At 48.6% G+C, this 24732-nt stretch overlaps 1 protein-coding gene across 1 annotated transcript in view; it reads left to right on the top strand.

The window, feature by feature from the left end:
- KSR2 (kinase suppressor of ras 2) overlaps nucleotides 1-24732 on the top strand; it is a 277818-nt gene that overhangs the window by 58399 nt on the left and 194687 nt on the right. The window contains exon 4 of the mRNA XM_065417851.1: nucleotides 14806-15310. Coding sequence (XP_065273923.1) covers nucleotides 14806-15310 — 505 coding nt within the window. The remainder of the gene's footprint in view (nucleotides 1-14805; nucleotides 15311-24732) is intronic.

The raw sequence follows: 24732 nt of genomic DNA, 5'->3' as shown, positions 1-24732 counted from the left end.
ACGAGTGCTGGGAAGTGACTTTAGCCTTGAATCTTTGTGGTTATTTTTTTCTTTCCCGAGGCTCAGACCTTGGTGGATGACAATGTTTCCCCTCCACTGATGTCAGGTACAAAGCAATCTTATTCTGCAGGCCACAGCGTCGGGTTTCGCAGGGGCTCCCATGCCTCTTGATTGGCACATGCTGAATATGCAAAGGGTGGAAGGTTCACACCGGCCAGTGCGGTTTTGCATTTCTAATAGTTTGATCTCAGGCACTGCATTGTTTGGGGGGGGCGGGAGTGTTTGGATCTGATTTGCCTTTCCCCGCTGTTCGCTCAGCCCAGAGAGCAGAGCAGGCAGCAGACACTGGGGACACAGTAGGAATTGCGAAACTCTAAACAAACACCCTCATCTTTGGCTGCTGTCTGCTGATGAAAGGGTGCTGGAATCCACTGTCTGCTGAGCAGCTGCTTGTACGGAGGGCAGAGCAAAGCGGCCAGAGATATTGCACATTCAAAATCCAAAAGGCTGGGAGAGCTAAGGCTATCTCTGTCTGCCCTGGCCTAAGTTTGGTTTATTCACATCCGTAGCCAGATGGGGCTGTGGAGAGGCAATGGGATTTGGGCAGTCTAGTGTTGAAGTGACGCAGACTTTGCTGGCTTGAAAGTTTGATTCCAACTGAAAAAGCTCCTGTGTTTATATTTCCCCTGGGGGGAGCAGAGGAGAATCTGGTGGTGGGTAAAAGTGTGTGTGGGGAAATGGAGCAGAGATTCTAATGAGGAAACACACGTGGCTATTTATATTGTGGTAGCAGCTGGTCTGCGGTATTGTGGTAGCAGCTAACTGGAAACGGGGCCCCATGGCGCTAGGTGCTGTACATGTACATATCAAGTCTGACCCTGCTCTGAACAACATACAAGTCTAAACAGACACGCAACGGGGGGAGGGAAGTATTACCTCCACGTTACAGATGGAGGAGCTGTGGCCTAGGAAGATGAAGTGATGTGCCCAAAGTCTCACAGGGACCTTGTGGCAGAGCTGGGAATTGAAACGAATGTAGTTGCTTTAGCCACCAGACTTCCTCTTCGTGATTTACACACCTGCTAGGATGCACAGTAGGGCTGGCCTAATTTTAGCAGGGGAGGGGGAGGGTTGGCTCTTCAGTCCCTAGTACAGATCACAGGCTCTCACTTTTCAAAATATTTGTTTAAAGTTAAATTTACAGGAACAGAAGGCTGCCAAGCTGATAGTAGCTTTATGAACAAATGGCTGGAGCTGTTCACAAATGCTTAGACTCCATAAAACTCTCCCGGCCCCAGATCTAACATGGCTTCGCTCCCTGGCGTGGATGTGGTTGGATCGTGATAGAACTCTGCTGGGCTACGACTAGGCATCCGTGTGTTTTGATAGCCAGAGTAGGGCCTATCTACGCTCCAAGTGCAATCGAGTCAGGGGGCCTGGTTGCTACACTTGGACATGTCCAAGCCTCTAGTCTGGCTATAGAATGTGGCTAAAGCTGCGTCAATTCTAACTGGAACCCTATTGTACCTGGGTCCCCTGTGATGTAGATGGGTGTTACGGTCTCTGGCAGTGAAATATGGTGAAAGCGAACAGAGGAGAAAGGAAGGCTAATAGAACAACTCCCTTTGCCCATCTCCACTGCATCTAAGGACTGCCCCATCCAATCTAGTGGTCAAGAACATTTGACCATCGCAGCAGAGTTATTTGGACACTGTATTTTCTGGGTGCTTCTTTCCAACTGGCAAGTATTCAGAAGATCGATTTGTTCACTCTTAGGTTAAAATAGGTTCTATATTTTAAAATATATTTTGGCGAGATGTGAAAATAAACCTCAGGTCTGTGTTATGCTGAATTTCCTGAACCCACTGGAATGAATTAAAATATACCCTATGGCAGGGGTAGGCAACCTATGGCACGCATGCCTAAGGCGGCACGCGAGCTGATTTTCAGTGGCACTCACACTGCCCGGGTCCTGGCCACCGGTCCGGGGGGCTCTGCATTTTAATTTAATTTTAAATGAAGCTTCTTAAACATTTTAAAAACCTTATTTACTTTACATACATCAATAGTTTAGTTATATATGATAGACTTATAGAAAGAGACCTTCTAAAATGTTAAAATGTATTACTGGCACACGAAACCTTAAATCAGAGTGAATAAATGAAGACTCGGCACACCACTTCTGAAAGGTTGCCGACCCCTGCCCTATGGTGTATTTTCTGGTATATATTTTACATATGCCTTGAGTCTTAAACAAAAAAGCTGTACTTAAGGTCCTACCATATAATTTATAAATGGGTTACTGCCTCTTTAAAACATTGTGTGTTTTAGTCACAGGTACAATAGCAGAGTCAATCTTTAGAAGCCAAGATTTATATTAATAAAGTTGGAATGCGGTACAATGTTAACCTTTTCCATCCATCTCTATTTGAGTCCTTAATTAGAGCCATCTAATTTCCCAGGGGAAATGGTGTGGGGGGAAGGGAGGGGGAAGAGAAAGCAGCTCATTATTGCATGTATCACACTTAAAGCATAATGAAGCTCTACGAGAATGATTTTCAATATTCAGCAGCTACCCAATCTCCAAGGAAGTTAGATTAGGGTGGAGGGATGGAGTGGGTCTTGTACCCTCCAAGGACCTGTTTAAGCAAATCAAGGTTATGCACCATGAAAGGTCATAGGAGGCTCTATGGAAGTCCATGGAGTTGGATTTGATAACCTGGCCTGGAGCCAGCTAGAGGGCAGTTGCGTCTTAGTGGACCGGGCTGGGGACAGGGCACTTGACTTTTAGGCTTGACTGTGCAGTTGACATGGGCTGTGACCTGGGCCAAGTTTCTAACTTTGGGGGTTTAGCTGTATACACCTACTGCTCTCTATGGTGCAGTGTTGTTAAATGCTGACGAGACGCCTGTAAAGAACAGCTTCAGAATGCAGTTCCTGCCCTGAATAGCTTAGAAGCTAAAGCTGGTTAGTACGTGAAATATAGTGTGCACAGGTTATTAAAAACCTGCTTATTGGGTTAACGTGTGTGTAACAGATTCTTCTCCATCATGGCTAGGAAACCTTAGACTGGGAAGCAATATTTTAGTGGCAGATAAAGCACTGATTTTGGACTCAAAACGGGATTAATTTAATATTTAATATTAAATGAGATCCCAGTAGAGGCGCTGTGGATTTCGGAATTAATGGTGTGTGACTAGTGAATTGTGAGTCGAGCTTATTATCTAAGGGGAAAAATGATCTGTCATCGTATATTTGTCAGTCAATCCTGGCTCTTTAAGGTGTGTGTGTGTGTGTGTGCACACGCGTGCATTTGGAGGTAGTGGAGGTGATGAGAAGAAAATTGGGACTGGGAGTGGGATGTGTATAAAAGAGATGGGAGAACCGCAAAGAGATACTGAGGTCAAATCTTAAGCCAAAAAGCCTTAGCTGAAATCCATATTTACCCAGTGGAAGAGGATAAACTCAGTAAGAAGAAGAAAAAAATAAGCCTCTTAAGAGGAAATTGGAACGATCATGAAAAAATGGTGAGGTTAAAATATATAGATAACGGAGTCAAGTTTTCAGGCAGGCCCTGAGCCTGTGCTCACAAGTTCTGTGCGCTCCACATCTGCCTGGGGGAGTTGAAAGTCTAAATACGTCTGCACCCACAGAAATGCCTGGCTGTGCAGGGGCGATTTTGGAGGCTGGGTTAGGAAAGTCGGCCCTTCTACGGCATAAACTGCTTCTGGGTCCTTTGAACAGACTCGCTAAGCTTGAGCGAGGTGGGGTTGAATCAAGTAGAGTTATGAGTAGACTAGCAGACAGATGATGACCCGTTGAAGATTCCCTTCCATGTAAATGACAGTACACTATGCTTAGATTTTGGCCTATCCCCTTATGTATCCTTTTATCATGGGCCCTGATCCTGCACTCCATTAAGCCAATGGCAAAGTCCCCACTGACATCACTGATGTGGGTTGGCTCAGAGACAGACCCCAAAAACCCTTCATTTAAAAAGAAAAAGAGCTTTTCTATGGAACTCTGCTGCTTCCCGGCTTTTTGTTTTAAGTGCAGGTACTTCACTGAGGACAGGCAAATTCTCTTCTGTTTCTCCAATTAGTTTTTTTAATGGAATGGTTCATAAGGGGCTTCTTCTCCTCTAATTAAATCTGAGAAAGTGAGTGCGCGAACGATGGACAATTTAGCCCAGAGACAGGGCAGCTGTCACCCACGTCGTTCTGGGAAGCCACGCTGCTTAATAAATGACGAATGAGAAAGAGAGCGCATCTATTTTGCATCCTCTTTATGCAGAGATCTAAGGCTTCAAAGCTCTGTGTCGGGGATAAAAGGTCAGCCATGTCGCCACGCAGCCATTTCCTCAAGACATGTGTCAGTGGCTCTCTGGCAGATGAGGCCTCAAAGGCCGCTCCTTGTGATAGGTATCTCTGAAGCTGTGGTGTGAGGCGAGAGGATGCCTGTCAGCCCCAACTTGGAGGAGTCAGAGCGTCCTGCATGTTTGTCTCTCCCGCCCCTTCCTCCTGGGAGGGGCTTTTTGCGCTCGCGGTGTTGAGAAAAGGCCCCTGCTGTCCCAGTCACTCTGCGGGTTTATTAATGGAGCGAAAGCTGCATTTCTTCCCACTCTCTTTCTGTGCCCACACCAATAAATCACCATGACAGGTGTTTGCTCTTACTTAACGCCCTACATTGTTTAGCTGGGGGGGGGAGGGGAGGGAGAAGGGTAATTCGGCTGAAATTGCCACACACTAGAAATAGTCCCTCTTAAAAACGATATTAATATTCAGCATCTAAACAAGGGAAACCTACTGTAATAATTGCACAGGCGATTCATCAAGTCAGGCTCACCAGTGCAATTATCAGACAAATACACCAGCTCTGAAATAATGAATATTGCCCCTCCCCCCCCCCCCCCGCCCAAAAATCCATTCCCTCTCCAGATGAGTTGAATGGAGAGATAGATGGCTTCCATTTGTCACTTACATAATGACTAATACCTCTTCATTAAGATGGGTCGGTTTCATGCACATGACTGACTCCCTAAGCATCCAGATGAGACTATAACACACACGCTTTGGGGATGTGGCTAACTGCAGACTCATTAGTTGGGATATTTGGGTATATTTAAAGGGACACAGATGGTTAGCGCCACTATTTAGGTTTTGTATTTAAAAGTTTTCTTAGGGTTTTGAGAAAAAGATTGTATGAAACCTAACAGAAATGTGTTTTTCAATAAGGTCAGAAAAAACAAGGGGTAGCCTTGTTGATAGATTGGTGGGAAAGCAAAGATTTCCTAGGAACTTCCTTAATTAGCCAGAACATTTTAATTAAATAGGCAACCAAGACGTGACCATGACTCTGACTCTTCTCCTGGCTCCAACCACTAGATGAAACAGACCATGTTACGAGCCCTGACATAAGGTGAAAACATTACAACGAAAACCTAAAGAACAATCCAAGTTCCTAGAAGCATGCTAGAGGCTTAGCAGAGTCACCGATCAGTCTTATTGGGCATCTGAAGTCCTTGCAAACCTTCCCAGGGAGGATTGGGGGCCCGATGGTCCTATCCATAGGCCCTGAGTCAGTTTAAGCTCAGGCTCTTTATCCAAAAGTCCCTTCTTTCTCTATTCATTTGTCTATTCGTTTGTGAAGGATCCACTTTGAACCAGTATTTGTGAACCTCACCAAGAGGTGGTACCTCTCTGAAGGCGTTACAGCCTGAGTGAATTTGCCTAATTGTCTCCCACTGTTATTAATTCCTGGAGGGCTGTGGTCATGCTCCCCCCTGGAATTGCATACAATCCCTGGGCCACGATGATACATTGACTTGATACAGTAAGATCTTCCAAAGGTAGTGCCACTTCTGTCACACACACCTCCAAGTATCTGGTCTTCCTCTTGGTGGGGTGAAGGAGAAGCATTTGACTAGAATTGATGATGATGATGAGTGGGAGGGAGGATGAGTGAATACCTGATGGACTGGTCTAATGGTTTTATTAGCCTGTATTTCTGAAGTGAAATATGTGGCATGCACAGAACACATGCTGGCATTTGTATAGTACATGCTACAATATTGCCAGTATTTTTTTCCTTTGAGTTCTGTAGTTATAAATAAAAAGGTTACTGGTATTTTTTTTTCTTATCCCTCTGTCTGAAAAGCCAGGTTGCCATAGGTACCATCAGTCCAAGTTTACAGTATGTTGAAAGAGAGGAAAACAACAAACAATACATTTTAGAAACCTTAAAAATGATTCAAAATAGCTCTTCTGCTGTGATTTTAGGGTCTTTTCCCTCAGGACCTTCCAGGGCTAGAAGCAAATGCTGTGCACCCCATTGGAAGCTGTGGATCTTAACCCTAATGGGTTTGGAAAGATCAGACCATTAATAGAGCCCTGCGCAGTTACAAAATTTGTATCCGCATCCGATCCGCGCGCTGCAAATTGATATAAAGTGGATATGCGTGGATTTGCAGGGCTCTAACCATTAACCCAGGAGTGGTGCATGACTGAATGTGTAGCTAGGCTTGGGCCTCAAGCTAGAATCATCTGGGGTGGTGGTGGTGGGGAATATTTCTGGCAGGTCTTTTAAAATGAAAAGTGGTGGCTATTTCGAGCTACTCAGATATTTGGGGTGTCAGATTAATGGGCAGAGTGCAGGTGAAGGGGCAATAAATGGAGCTTATTGACTGGTTCTGCATTTGATTACAAGGATATCTCCATAATGTGTTGCCTCTATAAAATATATCTGTGGCTACTATGTGTTATATGGAATAGTAGATCAATGCGATCGGCCCAGTTCTGGTAACCCATGTGGGAGCGGGGCCTGCTTATGTCAATCCAGTTGCAGGACTGGGAGTTGATATTGTGTCTCTGTTCCCCTATCTTGTGTTTCCTCCTGCCCTCTTCCCAGCCAGACCCACCTTCCCTTAGAGCAGTAATAATGTCCAAGAAAGCCCATTATTGAGGGAATAAAATTGTCTTGGATGTAATAGTTTGTGGAAATAGTATTTTCCTGCTCTAAAATGCATTCCCCATTTAACCAAAGCTGATCAAAGAGAAGTGCCCTGTACATGCACGCAGGCAGTTGTGTGTGTTTAAAATACATTCCCCCAAGCTTTACCGGGTTATTTTTAGGCATGACGCACCCACCGTTGAAATACCCAGTTATTTTTACGCTGGAGTGCAGCAATCTCGTTATGACATCGTCAGCCATCGGAATGAATAGTGGCTAACTGCGGATGGGAAAGGAGAGGAGAGGACAGAGATGAGATGCTCAGGACAAGGTGCAGCACAGCGTCTTTCTGCTGGTTTTGGCAATGAAATATTGGAGCCTTTACTCGTCAGTGGCTTAGGCTGACACACCGGTTGTGGTCTGGCTGTGCTAGATTCCCTGTGGCCAGTCTACTCTGATGTCTAGGAAGTGTTGGTCATCATTAATTGTCTAATGATTATTGCTGTTTATCTAGGGAAGGAATTGTCCTAGCTAGAGAGAGAGACTATTCCTGACCCACAACTGTCAGGCTGCCTGCCAGTTATGCAAATCTCTGCACACTTATTGGCCGGTGGAGTGGCTGTTCTGAGTTACATAAACTGGTGTGGTTTTCTTAGTCACCTTACAACATGCAAATCCATGTGCTCTGATTGGCTAAGGGATGGCCGGAGCACAAGGACTTACATAATGGCTGCCCAGTGGCACAGTTCAGATCCCTGTGCCTCCTACAGGCTGCTACCCTGATAGCTTCATATCCACATACCTGCAAAAACTCCTGCCTCTAAGCCACGGGGCAACTCGTCTCTGCAATGCCCCCTGTGCTCTCTACTTTCCTCTCCCTGCTTCTGTTCTCAGCTGCCCCACAGCCCGCAGCCGCCTGCAAAGCAGGACTTGAGAATGGAAGGTGCTCAGTCTTGGGACTCGCTGGCTCACTGTCTGTGAGCTGGTAGCATGAGAGAGGTAGCAGAGCCCAGCACAGGGGCATGGTGCTTCATTTTAGAGAACTTGCTGGAGCCTACAATAGAGGCAGGGGGCATGTAATCTGCCAGGCACAAACATAAAACGATTGAGCTTCTTTTTGCAAATGAATTACACTTTTGTATCAGTTATTCTTAAATATATATTTTGTGCTAAAATATTTCTCTGCTCATTGTTAAACGAATGACTCCTTCACAGCACCGCATCCCTTCTGAGGGCTAGCTTCCGCTCTGTTACAATGGTGCACCCGTTTGCAGTAAGCCCTTGGACTTCAGGGCACTCTGGATTTACGTTGTTGTGGCTGTTATTGCAAACAGTCTGTGGGCTGCACTGAAGCAGGGACCTCATTTGCACTGCCTCAGACAGGGTGACAGTCACCCCGTGCAGAGGACCAGCCTGAGGCCAATGCGACACTTCAGGGCCACTGCAGCCCTAAAAATCGGGTTGATGTGAGATGATGGCACTGCACTGATGACTCTCTCACGGGGGTGAATTCCACCAAGGGCTGGAGTGAAGTTTACATGTACAACATTATCTTTGGCAATTCCTGACCTTTGAGGCCTTCTCTTTACCAACCTGATGTTCTTGCAGCATAGTTTTAGTACAGAATAGTTATAAGAACCCAAGATTCTTTGGTTCCTGTATTCAGCGATGCAAACACCTGGGACACCTTCCTTGGTGTGTCATTAGCCCAGGTCCAGGATAGTGTTGTTACCTTGCAAACTAGGAAGCAGCAGTGAGGGCAGAGGCTTGCGAGTCAGGGCTCCCAGGTTTTGTTTAGTTTTCCTCCAGTCTGTTACAGCTCCTTGACATCCCCTAAGTGCCACCAGGATGGTGTCTAAGGGCTAGGGATCACAGGTAAGCCCTTCATCTCGAATAGGCTTGATGATAATGTTTCCCTGCCTCTCAGGGGTGTTTTGAGTCTTCATTCACTTATGCTTTTAAAAGTACTTTACAGACTGGCCTATGTGTGTTCTTTGTACCAGTGTCACTGTCAGGGAAGGGTGTGATTATTTTAACTGATGGTTATGTCTAGCATGGATGCAGTTACATATGTATAAAAGTGACTTAGGCCTGGTCGACACGTAAAAGTTAGGTTGATACAGCTGTGTTGGTCACGTGTGAAAAATCCAAACCCCACCCTGACTGACATAGCTACACCGACCTAACTCCCAGTGTAGATACAACTATGTCAACAGAAAAATACCTCTGTCGACATAGCTACCATTGCTTGGCGAGATGGTGTTCCTAACTGACAGAGAAACCCCTTTTATGGGTGTAGGCTGTGTCTACACTACAGCACTGTGTCAGTATAGCTACAGCAACATAGCTATGCTGGTATAGTCTCTGTAGTGTAGACTGTACCTTATCCTGGTATAACTGGGAATGGGAGCAAGCTACACCTTTCGCCTGGTATCACGCCATCTACACTAGGAGGGTTGTAGTGGTCTAGCTGTACCAATGTAGTTAAAGCTCTTTTGTACGTAGACAAGGCCTAAGATGTTTGGCTGAGGAGCTTTACTGCGTATCAGTGCAAAGCATGCGACTGCTGATTGTTGATCTTTATTATGCCTTTGATATTAGCTGGTTTATAGAACATTGTGAGCAAGGAGGAGCAATGGCCGTTTTGTAGACTCATACCGACCCCAGCTGCTTTTCTCCACATCCATTTTTCGGCAAGATCAAGATTCTTGGGGCCAAATCCTCCCACCCACCCCATGTCCCTTGAGGGCCTTGAGCCCACCATGGGTGTGGCTCCACTGTTGATAAGAGGCAAAATGTAGGGACCCCACCCCATGGTCCTTGTCTTCTGCATTCTGTGGAGCTTAGCTTTGCCGGTGCTCCATGGGCACGAGGGGATTGGGTTGGGAGAGGAATGGGCTAGTGGATCCATTGGCCAGTTCTCCCCTACGAAGGGGGAGCACACTGGGTGGTGCAGGCTGTTCCAGCTCTGAGATGTCAACAGTAGCTGTGGAGTGTCTCTCCTCCGGCTACGCAGCCTGGAGGGATGGGGAAGGGTTCCTGCCAGCTCCCATGGAGGTTCCCAGGGCAGCCTGCATGCTGCCATCCTGGATTTCTCCCTTAGAGACTTGCTATTTGAGGAGAAAAACATTGAAGAACTGAATCGAATCTAATCATTGCTACCGTGCTCATCACTGCAATAGCTGAGTAATTTATCTGCTGCATTAGGCTGTGCTATAGTCTCCTAAGGGAAGTGGCAGAAGCCCCATTGCTCGAGACATTTGAAATTAGACTGGATAAGGCCCTAGGGAAGAGCCCTGCCTTGGAAGGGGGCTAGCACTTTGGACTCTTGTGACCTGTCCTTAGAACTGAAATCTCTGAGCTGAGCCTTCAGCTGGTGGAAATGCAGACAGGCTCAGTGGAGGCAGTGGAACAATGTCCATTTCCATCAGCTGAAGGTCTGGCTCTTTAATCTCAGCTCACGTAGAACCTACAAAGTATAGCTTGACTTGGTGGAGTCTTTATCCTCGGCTTCACTCCTGCATGTACTGTTTATTGGCTTGTTCTCTTCCTCATTTCATCTTCTCCTGCTCTATTTACTGACACAACTTTCTTCCCATCTTCCGTCCTTTGCCTTCATTTCCTCTCCTGCGTTGGCCATCAGTTAATGCGCCGCATACCCCTGACCCCATCCCATTCTGGGTACTATTCTCCCCCCCCGCCCCCCCCTGTGCTTCTCATTTGGAAATCTTCCCAGTCATACCAGACGTGTCCACGGGGCTGCTCCCCAGGAGGGCTGCGAACGTCACTCTGAGGCATGTATTTCTGGGCCTGAAGAGGCTCCTTTCCGTCAAGTTATAACGTACTAAGTGAGTGATTTGTCACCTGAAGAATCTGATTGTTGTTTGGAGCTGGTGTGTCCTATCTTCAGGTCTCTGCTAGTCTCCGTGTCCTGCCTGCTGTTCACCTCTTCCTCATTCAGAGAGAGCCCTGGGAATCTGGGTCTGATCCAAAGCCTGTTGAAGCCAGTGGAAAGAACTCCCATTGATGTCAGTGGGCTTTTGGATCAGCCTGTTTCAGGTCCCCTGAGGGACCGCATCACGGTGAGCATGTGCTGTGTGCAGGGCAGAGGAGGTGCATGGGGACCGCGCGCTCTGCAGAACTCTTCTCGTACAAGCTCCCAGAGCTCAGGCTGATGGGCCGTGCTGGGAAGGAGAGATGTGGGACCGCTGGATCTGCCGCCGTGCCGTTCCCTCCCACAGAGCGTTTGCCATAGCAATGCTGCAGAGCTGGTGTGTAGGGGGGTGTGAAGATTTTTTCTCCAGCCACCAGGAAGGAGCCCGTTGCCTGGCCTGCAGGCTAGATGGAGGGTGAAGAGTGAAAAGGAAATGAGATTTTAACAGTTCTCTTTGTTCTCGATCCCATGGGGTTCGTTAATAACACGAAGGCGGCAGCAGCCCCTTCCACCATTGCTGGGTGCGGGCTGGTATGTCAGCAGACTCTACATGGTGGCACTCGCTTTGTTAGCCAGCCTGGGAACCAGAGAGAACCGCAGGGTATGTCTGTGCCCAATAGCTTCAATAAAGACTCCTCTCTGTGTTCTGCAGCAGACGCAGAAAGATGTTTGGAATTAAAATGTGGTTTGGGGCTGTGGGGTTTTTTTTATAACAGACGTGTTCCTCTAAAGAAGCCACTGAACTCTTCGAAAGCTCCTCTGCACCAGTAATAGTAAAATAGTAAGTGGACACTCGAGCACTACAAACCGCCTCTGATGTTCGCACCAGCCTCTCAAAATCTTACTTCCACTCACCTGCTAAATTTTAATCTGAAGACAGACTTTCCCGACCCCCCCCGTCTCTCCCTTTGATGAGAACCTCTCCCCCCACCTTAGCAGTACAATTCAGAAGAACCCGCCCCCCCGCGAAGCTCTTTTTGATCAAATCCTACACCTTTCATTTCCAAAGCCCGCTCCTCTTCTTCTTCTCAAGTGCTTGAAATAAAACGATTCCCATGAAAAGGATGGGCAATTAATAACCAAAGGAAGTGGGAGAGGGAGAAAAATCTCCCTTTTTAAAAGAAAAGAATACATTTTGATTCAGGTTTTAGTCGAGGAGAGGATCAAAAGAGCTGGGACAAGAGCGCTCGAATCTGGTTAATCATTTAAACACTACTGAAGCGTCACCGCAGACGGGCATGTACCCATCACTATGCTAGTTGGCACTTTCAGTAATTAAGTGGGGCTTCTTTTATTTATTCCCCACCTCTCCAAACTGCAGAACTTGAAGTGCACAGTGTGTGTGTCTGTGTGTATGTGAAGGTGAGAATTGGCTGGGTGGGAAGAGAAAGAGATGCTGGCGCTTGTCAGACAATTGGAGTCCTGGTGGCACTTGAGGAAGGTGGAATCCATTGGGCAGCACTTGGAGCGTGAGCGGACACAGAAGCAGAGGGAAGGGAAGGCCGGATGCATGTGAGCGGGGTGGAGGGAGAAGACATGGAGGAGGTGCTAGACAAGACGGAGGGGAAAAGAAATCTTAGCTGCCAAGTGTGGCTTAAAAGCGAGAGAGCTGGGAGAACCCTTTGAGGCTGTGTGATTCTTATGTGTGTTTGCACAGAGCCATCACCTCAGCCCTCCCTGTGAATCTCTGTGGCCGTTCTCTCATATCTGTTTCTTTTTAAAAACGATTTGTACGTTTGGGTCACAGAGTTCAATTCCCAGCTCTGCTACAGCCCAGTGTGTGACCTTGGTCAAGCCACTTATCCTCTTTCTGCCTCTGATCCCCATTTTACAGATGGGGAAAATACTCCATTTCTCCCAACTGTTGTCTGTCCTCTCTGCTTAGACTGTGAGCCCTTTGGGGCAGGGACTGTCTCTTCATTGTGTGTGGACAGCACCCAGCACAATGGGGCTCTGATCCTTGACTGGGGCTTCCAGGTGCTCCCATGATGTGAATCGTATGGAGCGGTCAGGGCCAGCTTTAAGCCGATTCACCCAATTCCCCGGAATCGGGCCCCGTGCCCGCGCTTAAGAGGGCCCCGCTCCGGGGGTCTTCGGTGGCATTTCGGCCGCAGGGGGTCCTTCAGTGCTGTGGAAGACCCGGAGCGGACCCCCCGCCACGAAGTGCCACTGAAGCCACGGACTGCTGCCGGGTATTGGAATCGGGCCCCGCGGGTCATAAAGCCGGCCCTGGGAGTGGTAACCCATCTATTGGTGAAAGGAAAGCCCTAGGGGGCTCTGAAATTGTGTGTAAGTTGTTGTCATATTTCAGTCTTTGGGAATAGCTACTCTGAATAAGCGTGGGGGGGGGGGGGGATGTGGTGAGGTGTGTGTGGGGGTCTATGGGATAGAGTGAGAAGGCTCTGAACTGGGAGTTGGTGACCTGAAGTCAGTTCCTGGCTATAGCACTGATCTGCTAGGACTGGGCAAGTCACTTCCTCCCTCCGCCTCTTCTCTCTGTCTGTCTCGTCTGCCTAGTTTGGGGCAGGGGCTCTCGGTGGTTTCACGGCACCCAGCACAGAGAGGCTTTGGTCTTGGCTGAGGCCTCCAGCGCTACGGTGATCCATATGTTTCCATAAGGAGAACACACTTGTCCCGTGTCTGCTCAGTAGCCCAGCGTTCTCTCTCTCTGCTGAGGACTGCTCGTGCAGACGGGAGGGTGTCAGCTCCTGGAAGGTGCCATGCCCGTTTCCCCAATGTCCTGAGCTGGGGCAGCAGAGTTCCTGCCAGAGAGGCTCGCGTTGGATTCTCTGGCGGGACTCGGGAGGAGGATGTGATCCCGTCACTGTCGTTCAGCACTTTGGTCATTAAGTGCGTGCGTCGCACCAGGCTCTCCAGGGATTAAAGTGAAAACAGCCCCCCGCTTTGCATGTGGGTGACTCACGGAGCCTTTTTGGCTTCAGTGCTGAACTTGTCACAGAGTGTCCCAAAGGCTGCACTCCTCTTGGACTCGGGGCCCTTGTTCTGCAGGCGGGGGGTGCAGGCCAAAGCTGCCTCGGGAACCAATTGGACATGTTTTCATGTGCATTTAGCACTGCCGAAAGGTGCCGGATTGCTAGCCCTGGAGACGGAGACAGCAGTGTTAGGGCCCAGAGAGCAGCTGGACAAGCTTTTCCCAGGCTGCCTCCACTGAAGCACCCTGACTTAGAGGGACTGACGTCTGGGAGCGGGATGGGAAGGAGAGAGCCAAGGCAGTTCATTCTCTAGGGCCCATTCTCCTAGGATTCTGGCCAAAGTTGGACCCCCCCCCCCACCTTCTGCCAATAAATCTGTTCTGTGCTAGTTGCCCTTCGTTTCCCACCCCAGAGACAGCTGCATTTTAGTGTTTCCCCTGGGGTCCTTTGGGATGGAATGTGCCCTTTAAAGGTAGAGTAGCAGGAGGCTAATATAAGGCTCATGACAGCACTGCCTGGGCAGGCTGTAGGTAGGAAGCTATGTCCTGGGAGGTTGGTTCTCCAGTATCTCATGCACGGCCTCCTGCCCGAAAGGTCTGAGGGGTTAAGAGGGAACCTGTCTCTCTTCTGACTGAAGAGGTCTTTGCACCCCACTCAGAAGGTGTGAAGATGTGGGGCCCACTCAGTTCTCTGGCAGAAGCTTGTTCCCTGACCTCTGGGATTGTCAGTCATGATGTCCTGGTAGAAAGCAGCTGGGGCACAGGGTGAGAGGCAGGTGATGCATCTGGCTCAGTTCGGCTGTTGTAAATAAGGACCAAGATCCTACCCGTGGAGGCCTGATTTTCAGAGGTTCAGAGCACTGGCAGCTCTTGCTGACATCAGCGGGAGTTGGGGCTGGTCAGCACCCCTGAAAATCAGGCCTGCGATTGGGAGCGTGTGTTTAAGGCCGTCTGTGTCTAATTGCGTGGCACTGTTTGTTTGTTACCTCAGGAGGCAGCCTTTCCAAGCAAGACTGGACCATCCAGTGGCCGACGCCAGAAACAGGGAAGGAGAACACCCCTGTGTGCCAGCCCGAATCCATGCAGTGGATCAGAACCCACCTTTCCCAGAGCCCCAAAGTGCAGTCCAAGTGCATGCAGCACTACTGTCACCCGGCTTCGGCCCACGGACCCACGTACGCCCACGTGGAGAGACTGACCGTGGAGGGCTATCCCGGACTATGCCCCCCGCTGGAAGCCGGCCACCGCTCCTTGCCGCCTTCCCCCCGGCAACGGCACCCTGTTCACACCCCCCCACGGACGCCTAACATAGTCACCACCATGACTCCTCCCGGCACGCCGCCAGTGAGGCGGAGGAACAAGCTGAAACCTCCGGGGACGCCGCCCCCGTCGTCCCGGAAACTGATTCACCTCATCCCCGGCTTCACCGCCTTGCACCGGAGCAAGTCGCACGAGTTCCAGCTGGGCCATCGAGTGGACGAGGCGCACACGCCCAAGTAAGTGAGCTTGGGGGCGGTGCCTGGGCAAGCTGAGCAGGGTGGGGAGCTGGGGGTGGGAGCCCTGGGGTGGGGCTAGGAAATGGCTGAGGAGTGTGCACCCCTGGGGAGTGGTTCGGAGTGAGTGCGGTTTAATAGCTAGAATGCTGGTATCCCAGGATTCTGGGTTCTGATCCTGGTTCGGGCACTGAGTAGGCCTGGGTGGGTCAGTCCACCTCCCCGTGCCTCAGTTTCCCCCTCTGTAAAATGGCGGAGAGGCTTACCCCACAGAAATGTTGAGGAACTGAATGTTTGAGATCCATGGATGGAAGGTGTGAAGGAAGCTGAAGGTGTGCTTGCTATTGCTTTCTGTCGGAGCCGTTGGTGGGAGCCGTGAACACTCCATCCACTGCCCAGCCCAGCCCACCTGTCTGGCACTGAATGTAAGACCTCCCTTGCTACAGAGATCCCGAGCCCCAGCCTGCTAAACCTGACCTGGTCCTTAGGCACAAAGGCAATGTTGGCCTGGGCTGTGTGTTGCAGCTGGAGTGGTGATGAGTTAATTGGGATGCTGAATTCTGACCAGTGGAAATGCTATTAGAGGGACAGGTTTGGGTTCTTTCCAAGCTGGAAAAGGTTACTGCTGAGGCAGTGTGCCTAGTCTCTGGGGGCGCGGGGGGGAGAGACCCGCCAGACCTAATGGTCTTTCAGGCCAATGCAAGGACTGACATGTATGGGCTTTCTTTCTTATGGTCTTTGGTCACAGCTCTGGGGGAGGGGGGAGCTGAGCATGGGTTAGAGGGACTTTTATGTTCTTTAGCTTATGCTTGGCACTGGATCAATCCCCGGTCAGCTCCAGGAGCTGGGAGGGCTGCAAAGGTGGCAGTAAATCACCTGACCTCTGTCCCTCCTCTTCTGAGCTGGGTCTGGTGTCTTTGATGTCTGTAAAGCTCGGTGCATCCCTGTGGGTGCATTTCTGTGACTTTGGGCAAGTCCTTTAACATCCATTATTGCAGATTACTTGATTTCAACTCTCTCATATTCCTGGACCTTGCCCTATTTCAAGTGCTAGATATTAATGTGTGTGTGAGAGAGAAATAACGTTATTCCAGGCCAAGTATAAAACTTGGATTTATTTGTTTTTAAAAAAAAAACTTCTGCAAAGAACCTTCCAAACTTCTCTTCCCTCAGTGATGTTGTTTGCAGAGCCCTCTTCAGCCTGATAATCTCTGATGCTAGAAAGATTTCAGAGGCAGGAAACAAGTGAAAACGACAATAGGCGAGAGATGCTGAAAAGTGGCCTCTTGCAGACACCAGTTTCCTGGTTCCTCTTCAGCCGATAATTAAAAGCAGCGTTAGACCAGGAGCGCATTGCCGTGACATCCTCCTGGCAGCTTTCAATGGACTGTCTGCAAGCGTAGCTAGTGAATACCCGTGGCATTCTTGGTTATTGAGAGGAACACAAGCGTTCACAGGTGGCTCGTTCCTCTGAGCAGCCAAAGAATCTTTCCAGGCGTTCGCTGGCTGAGAGTTTTAAGATGAAACCCAGGCAGGAATGTGGGAAGAATTGGGCTTTGCTCTAGTGAGGGGCATTTCGCGCTCATTATTCTTCAGCTTGCAACAGAGTTCACCAGAGTGACTCGCTGCTCTCATTCCTTGGCCATTGGCGGTTGCTGGCTCTTTGGAAACAGGCAGCAAAATACCTTCGCTGCAGTGTAGCTGCTTCAGCGTCGGTGAGGCGCGCCCTTTGCTGAGAGAGTTGCTGTTGTTTACTTCTGAGGAAACCGTGTTGTTCCCCATTGTAACCCCCCCTAGCTATTCGTGTGTCTGCACGAATTATTGGTATTATTTATAGCCTTCCAGTTGTTCTTCCTTCAGGAGCTCAGGTTTCAGTGGTAACCGTGTTAGTCTGTATCAGCAAAACCAACGAGGAGTCCTTGTGGCCCCTTAGAGACTAACACTTTTATTTGGGCATAAGCTTTCGTGGGCTAAAACCCACTTCATCAGATGCATGGAGTGAAAAATACAGTAAGCAGTATATACACCTCTACCACGATATAACGCTGTCCTCGGGAGCCAAAAAATCTTACCACGTTATAGGTGAAACCGCGTTATCTCGAACTTGCTTTGATCCGCCGGAGCGCGCAGCCCCGCCCCCCTGGAGCGCTGCTTTACCGCGTTATATCCGAATTTGTGTTATATCGGGTCGCGTTATATCGGGGTAGAGGTGTATATACAGCACATGAAAAGATGGGAGTTGCCTTACCAAGTGGGGGGTCAGTGCTAACGAGACCAATTCAATTAAGGTGGAAGTGGCCTATTCTCAACAGTTGACAAGAAGGGGTGAATATCAAGAGAGGGAAAATTACTTTTGTAGTGCTAACGAGGCCAATGCAATCAAGGTGGACGTCGGCCATTTCCAGCAGTTGACAAGAAGGTGTGAGTATCAGCAGAGGGAAAATTACTTTTTGTAGTGACCCATCCACTCCCAGTCTTTATTCAGGTCTAATTTGATGGTGTCCAGTTTGCAAATTAATTCCGGTTCTGCAGTTTCTCATTGGAGTCTGTTTTTGAAGGTTTTTTGTTGAAGAATTGCCACTTGGTAAAGCAACTCCCATCTTTTCATGTGCTGTGTATATATATACTGCTTACTGTATTTTTCACTCCATGCATCCGATGAGGTAGGCTGTAGCCCACAAAAGCTTATGCCCAAATAAATGTGTTAGTCTCTAAGGTGCCACAAGGACTCCTCGTTGTTCAAAAGCTCAGTTTTGTTTAATTTTCTGGCCTCCTTAGCTCTGTGGATCAGCAGCCAGCAGGGGGCGCTCTCATGCTGAAGAATTCCTGTGCTGGATTCCACTCGCCCCCCCCCCCCCCCCCCCCCGGCTGCTGGAACTGGATTCAAAGTCTGTTTAGAAGCAGGAAGGATTTCAGGCCCCCAGCCTAGCTCTGCCCTGCTCTGCTGTTGAGTTGCTGGTGTGGCCTTTGTTACAATGTCCGGTTTCCTGCGGCTCTGTGTCCTGGATTTTGTTTGAAATGGATCATTCCTTCTTTTGCCAGTGCGGGATCCTTGTGATAGAAACCTGCAGTCTGAGAGGGGACGGGGAAGAGCCAGAGACCCCGAATCTGCCAGGGTCTTCACTAGTGCCAGTGATTTTATGTGGAAGGCGCTTGGATGCCATGGTGATGTGTGGCAGTAAATGACCCTGCAATGGTGTCTGGCTCCCTGTGTGTACTGCATCCTGATCTCATAGGAGTGGGAAATACAAGCTCTCAGACTGGGCTAACAAGTGTAATTAAATCCTACAAGGTTCTTAGCCCAGGCATGGGTCTTGAAAGGCCGGGACGTTCCTATCACTCTCCATGGGGATGCAGATGGTTTTCTTTTATCCCGACTCGCTCTGATCTCAGGTCAGGTGAGTCCTGGTAGCTCCAGTTGAGGAGAATGAGGGGTTAAAGCCTCTCTGACAAAGAAGGAACTATGGGTAGGGAGGGGAGGTCCTGCAGGGAAAACCTAGGAGGAGCTAAGCTCAGGAGACAGCTTTGGCTGGGCTTGTGATTTGTTAACAATAAAGGTAAATCCCAGGAAGGGGCCATCACGTGTGTGGCCCATGTCCAGTGTGCATACACTGCAGTACCAGGGCTCCAGGACTGGACCTCCCCAAACTTGGGTGCCCTTTGGATCTGGTTCCAAAATGTGTCCGTCTCATCCTGCCTCTGCCTTCCACCTGTAACGGCTGTGCAGGCACTTGAGTGGCACGGCATAAATATATAATTCAAGGCAAAGCAGTGTTCTTTCTTTTCCTGAATTAGAGCTCGTGTATCCCTAATGAATGGAAGCAGCGTGCATTACCTACTTCTGATCGTTCTTTGGAGATACCGAATTCGGGCACACATACTCAGCTACAGTAATAGGATTGACAGCTCGTTAAGTCCAAAAGTGGCACCGTCGCTCATCAGTCAGTGCCAAAGAGAAGTGTTTTATGCCCTGCATGTGCAGTGTAGAGCGAGCATCTCTCTAAAGAAATGTTGCAGTACAGCATGCTTGCCAAGGCATACACGGAGATTGTGCTCTTTTCCTGGTGCTCCGTTCCTTTCCTTTTCTTCTTGGATGTCACTTTGCTGTTGTTTGATCTTCTGCTCTGTTCCTCTTTTCTTCAGTCAAAAGTCACACTACTCTCTGAAAATTTCCTATTTACTCTGGCAATACCTAAGATCACTGGAGCTCAAAGATTAGAGGGAATTTCCCCCCCTCTCTTTACTTTGTTTACTTTGTGCAGTTTGCAGCAGTGGCAAGTCTGGAGTCTGTGTCGCTTGTTTCCCCTCTGCAGTCAGTCACTTTTCTCTGCTATGCATGGGTTTTACACACCACCGTAGGGGAGAGAATTTTTTTTTTTTAAATAGGAAAACCACAAAAATTGGCGGGGGTCTCTCGGACAGACTTGTGTCCCTGAAACTACTTTTTAACACTTTTTATTGCAGATGACTTGATTTCAACTTGACTGTGTGCCTTTTTAAATGAATCCTTCCTCAAGCCAGATTTTGAAGTGCTCAGCACTCATAATTGGGGCCAGATTTTTCAAAGAACTCAGCTCCCATTTAAGCACCTAACCTGCGCCCCCACTTATTTTTAATTATCCCCAATATTAAATAAAAGATTTTCAGAAGATAAAGTTTAGAGAACTGGGAGGTAAGGGGTGTTTTGATTTCATCCTCCTCCTGCAATATTTTCAGTCCAAACATAACAGCCTCGGGCCAGTGTGAGAGACACACAAATTGAAACTGTCTACTGTGCATTAGCTGCCCAGTCTGAGCAGAGAACAAAGAGTAAACAACATCCGTAAAGAGGGAAAAGGAATTTAGGTTTTACAAATAATCTCGTGTGCCAGTGTCATGGATCAGGAGCTTTGCCTTGTAAAATATGGGCTGAGATTTTCAAAGAGTGTCCAGATCCTGTGGGGAGCTTTGAAAATCTCAGCCATGATTTCGAAGCTGACAGCATCCCTGTAAGCAGTACCCATTTGATTATAGTGATGTTCATTTACAGTCAGAGACATCATTTACCCTGACGGCTTCCAAAGCCCTTTAGACACCGAGGCCCTGATCCTGCAGTAGGTTCACCCTCATGCCCATAGCAAGTTGTATGGAAATCAGTGGGGCTCAGGGGTCTGCCCACGCAGGATCTGGGCCCTATGTGCATGAAGCACCATTGGAATACCAGCCACCACTGGCTTGTGGGATACAGCAGCCTAACAAATGAAAAAGGGAGTGTGAAATTTTGCCTTCAGGTCTGCTCCTATGACAACTGCCAGGTGGTATCTTTAAGGTCCATGTCGAGCAGACAGGTCTTGCATTTTTCATGTCTCATTCCAAAGGCTTCCACAGTGAATTCCAGAGCGTGGGACTGAGTCTGTTGGCCCCGAGGAGATTTGAGCCTGTAGTTACAGGTGTTCTAGGTTACTGTGCCTGACACTTACACCATGAAAACATCCCCCTTTGTGGTGGTTGTATTATTATTAATTTGTATTATGGTAGCACCTTAGGGCTCCAGTTATGGATCAGGGCCCCACTGTGCTAGGTGCTGTACAAATACATGACTAAAAGATGACCCCACTCCAAAGATAAGCTTCCAATCAAAGAACTATTATAAGTAGAACCACTCTTACAATTGTATTAGAACTATAATTGCTCTTTGTTTTCTCTGTACTAAGAAACCTGCTCTTTCTGCTTCTCTCCAGCCTTTTCTAAAGCACTAGCTTTGAGTCTTTGACTGTTCTCCTTTCTCTGTGGCTTTTGTTGCATATTTTTCTGTATTAACTTGAGTTATTGGGGTAATGTTTTTTTGTGTGCATTAGTGGCTGTTGAGTCTCTTCTTTAGCTTTCATGACTTTTTCTGAGTTTTTATTTGTCTTCCCTGTCTACAGTTCCACCCCAGGAGCAGTCAAGAGAGGAAAGAATCTTTGCTACCTGCCCCTCCGCCCAGTCTAATCACATTTCATATTAGAATTTTTCCCATTAAAGAGACGTTCCTCCAGGAAAATCCAGAGCTCAGGGACCTTTGACTCTTTATGCCGCTAATGCAGCAGAGCCAACGTGTGCAGTGCACTAGTGCGTAGTCATGCTGGACTGCAATGCTCACTCGGAGCAATTAACGGTACTTGCAGCTTGTGGGTAGGAGAGGAGTTTGGCAAAGGCCGCACAGCAAGAAATGCCCTGGGGTCATGGCGAATCGTCCACGATAGGGTGGTTGGCTAAGGCATTTTGATGACACCTTGCTTGTCTTTTCCTTTGCCCCGCAGGCTGGGTATCGTTCGCCAGGGGAGGGAGCTGTTGTGCTGGGAAGTTATATTCCCATCCTGTATCATCTAGTCAGAATCAGACTCCTTGCACTCTGACTCCAGGGCTCACTGAAACTCGGGCGGTGTGTCAGCACCAGGCTCGGGGCCTGCGGGGCAGAGCTGCCTACCTCTGACTATCTCCTGCCGGCGGACCCTGGAGCATGCTATTGGGATTGGTCTCAACGGGGGCCCATTCCCTCTCTCTCAGCACCAGGAGACCACTGCGATAGGGACTGTCTGAAGGGGTGGGGGCACTGTGTAAAAGGGGCAGGCTGATGCGGGTTACCCAGGACACACTCCAGCTGAAGTGAGTCTGACTGCGGGAAGCAGAGACCCCAAAACGCAGCCCCAGCCTTTAGCAAATGAGCTGTAGGCACTTAAAGCAGACGCGTCCCACCTATCCCAATGAGATGCGGCTGTGGTTGCCCTGCTCCTCTGTTAGCCGCTCCCCAAACCCACCGTTAGCTGCAACTCCTACCCGTGGCTTCCTCTGCTGTCTGTACCCCAAGTGGCATGAAAGTGTTGCGGCATCTCCTGCATCGTTATAGTGCTCATTAATATGGAAAGGGGAGAGGAGCTGAATGTTTCTTGGAACTGCTGAGTCTAGGGAACGAAACCTTTTCTCCTGTAGTGGGAACCCAGCCGTGCTCAGTCTCCAGTGAGTCCATGCCTAATGGCAGTTTTATTCACTTTGCCGTTTTGAATGGGATTAGCGCTTGGGCATGATGCTAGATTGGTAGATCCACACCGGCTGATTCTTGTTCATTCTTCATGCCCAGAACAGGCCCAGTCCATTCAGTTGGCACTCACGACCATGCCAAGCCAGGGACCGGGCTCTTAAGGAGAGGGCATTCTTCTTAAGTGTCAGCATCCTCGGTGGTGGAGTGGATGTGAAATGCAATGAGCGAGGGGTGGGGAGGCAGCTGCTTCCAGGGCATGGATAATGACCTCATGCTCTCTCCTTCTGGCATGGGGACAAAGTGATTTCGATGCTATTTTCAGAGCTGACTGGTTACTGGTCTGCAACGTCCAGTCTCTGTTAGTATCGCCCGCAAACGACTTCTCTCTGCCTTATGTCCGGTACGTACAGACACGTCCCCCTCCGCGTAGGTACATAGCTATAGGGATGGTTTTCTTCTGACTCAGCACCATCTGTTCAATGTCACTATTGTTTCTCCCCTGGTGCGTTTGTAATAGCCATTCTCAGACACAGGACTTGGTGTTGCACTTCTACCTTGCATGTGGGGAGCTTTGTCAGTGGAATAAGCTAAGTGGACTCTGGGTGTGGAGAGTCCACTGCTCTCCCAGGCTGGAGAGCAACATTTGTTCTACCAATGATAAAAACTTCTTGGCCAAAGGTGCAGAGGTTTCAGCGCTGTGTTTTAGGCTGTTGTGCAGAGGGGTGTTTCCTTACAGGTGAGCTGCAAAGCTAAAGAAGAAAAGTATGTGCTGTCTAGATAGCAGCAAAGCTTGTTTTGCTTTGGGTTTTTTACACTAGCAATACCAGGCCCTAACTTACCCCGTCTTTCCCCCCCGGATGACCTTAATAATCAGTAGAGAACCTGCAATGGGACAGCGCGGCTGGAGATGGACACTGACCCGCAGCTCTCCCAATCATCCGTTACAACTTTGAAGCAGGTTTGTAACGCGTTACTGGCATGGCACTAAACCATGGCTTGTGTCAGCACACCCCTGTTTTAAGAGCTTCCAACCACGTTAGCTCCTCTGGCAACCCCACCCAACAACCAAACCCTCAAATGTTAGCAGCCGAATAGCCACCGTCATGCCTAGTGTAAGCAGGGAGTTTGAATAAGCCGAAATGCCATTTCAAGTGGGGAAACTGTGTCACATCTTGAAAGTAAGAGGATCCTACAGCAGATCCCAGCCCCTGTACACTATGGGGTGGCTGGACTGCAGGTCCACACTGTACTGTGGCCCAGAGGGCCCATCCCCGGGAACTGCGCTGCTAGCTAGTGAAGCTCTGTCCTTTTGTTCACAAGCTTCCTATTCTACCCTGCAAAAAAGGGAAACTTTGAAAACCTTTGTTCGCTACGCTGTCGCTATTCTTGCCCCTTGTGGATTATCCCTGTCATTGTCAATGGCACCCCCAGTGACTAATGCATTAACTCGGCCTCATAGACCTGCTAGGAGACCAGCTGTGGATAGACAGCATCGCTGCTTCCTTCTTCGTAAATCTTTCCTTTTTGTAATTAAACATTCCAGGTGAGCTCGGTGCCTTCTCGTGAGGGACTGATGGCACCCACGTGGGAGAGAGACGTGTGGAATGTAACCATCCATTCCCAGCTGCTAATTGCAGAAGGGGCCTCAGCCCCTGGCATGCTGTTTCCAGTTTGCTTAACCTCTCTGCTTTCCCACTTCCTATTGGTGCTCAGACACATTAGGTCATGCTACTTTAATTTACAATTAGTGTGACTCGAGCCCTCCACTGCAGTGACTAGCAAGAGGCAAATCTCCGCAGGCCAAGGAGTTTATTAAGCTAAATTAATAGAGGAAAGAAAGCACCAATATTAACAGCACTCCATCTCTCCCGCATCCTACTGGGGGCTCATCACACTGATGCAGAGAGATGGGGATGGGCTCCCAAAAGCTGCTTGGAGAACAGTGGAGGTTAATTTACTATAATAGCGCTTAATGATTTTTAGGAGGCAACCACTGAATCTTGCCTTCTAATCCCATTAGTGTTTCAGGATTGTAATTAGTACATTAGAGAGGCCGCTCTTTCTTATATTCTCAGACAGAGGCAGACAAAGGTTTAAGCAGTTATCTGTGTTCAGCTGCTAAGTCCTCAGGTTGGTTAGAGAAGAAAGGTGGCTTTTAAATTTATTATGGGCCAGATTCGTCAGTGCTTACTGACACTGAATAATGCCTTACTCTGTGAGTGGTCCGGTTGATTTCTCTAGGGCTTCTGATAGAGTAAGATACTTCTCAAGAGTAGTCTTATTGAAATCAAAAGGATTACTTGTAGAGTAAGGTATTGCTCAGTGTGAGTAAGGGTAGAAGAATCTGGCCCTCTATAAACTAATTCCACTTCTTTTGCAACAAAAGGGCGTCTTTCTATAAAATATATACTGCAGTCAGAAAGTT

This window comes from Emys orbicularis, chromosome 16 (genome assembly GCF_028017835.1).
Source record: "Emys orbicularis isolate rEmyOrb1 chromosome 16, rEmyOrb1.hap1, whole genome shotgun sequence".
Lineage (NCBI taxonomy): Eukaryota > Metazoa > Chordata > Testudines > Emydidae > Emys > Emys orbicularis.
The sequence above is the reverse complement of the archived record's forward strand: the minus strand, read 5'-3'. Positions and strand labels throughout refer to the sequence as shown.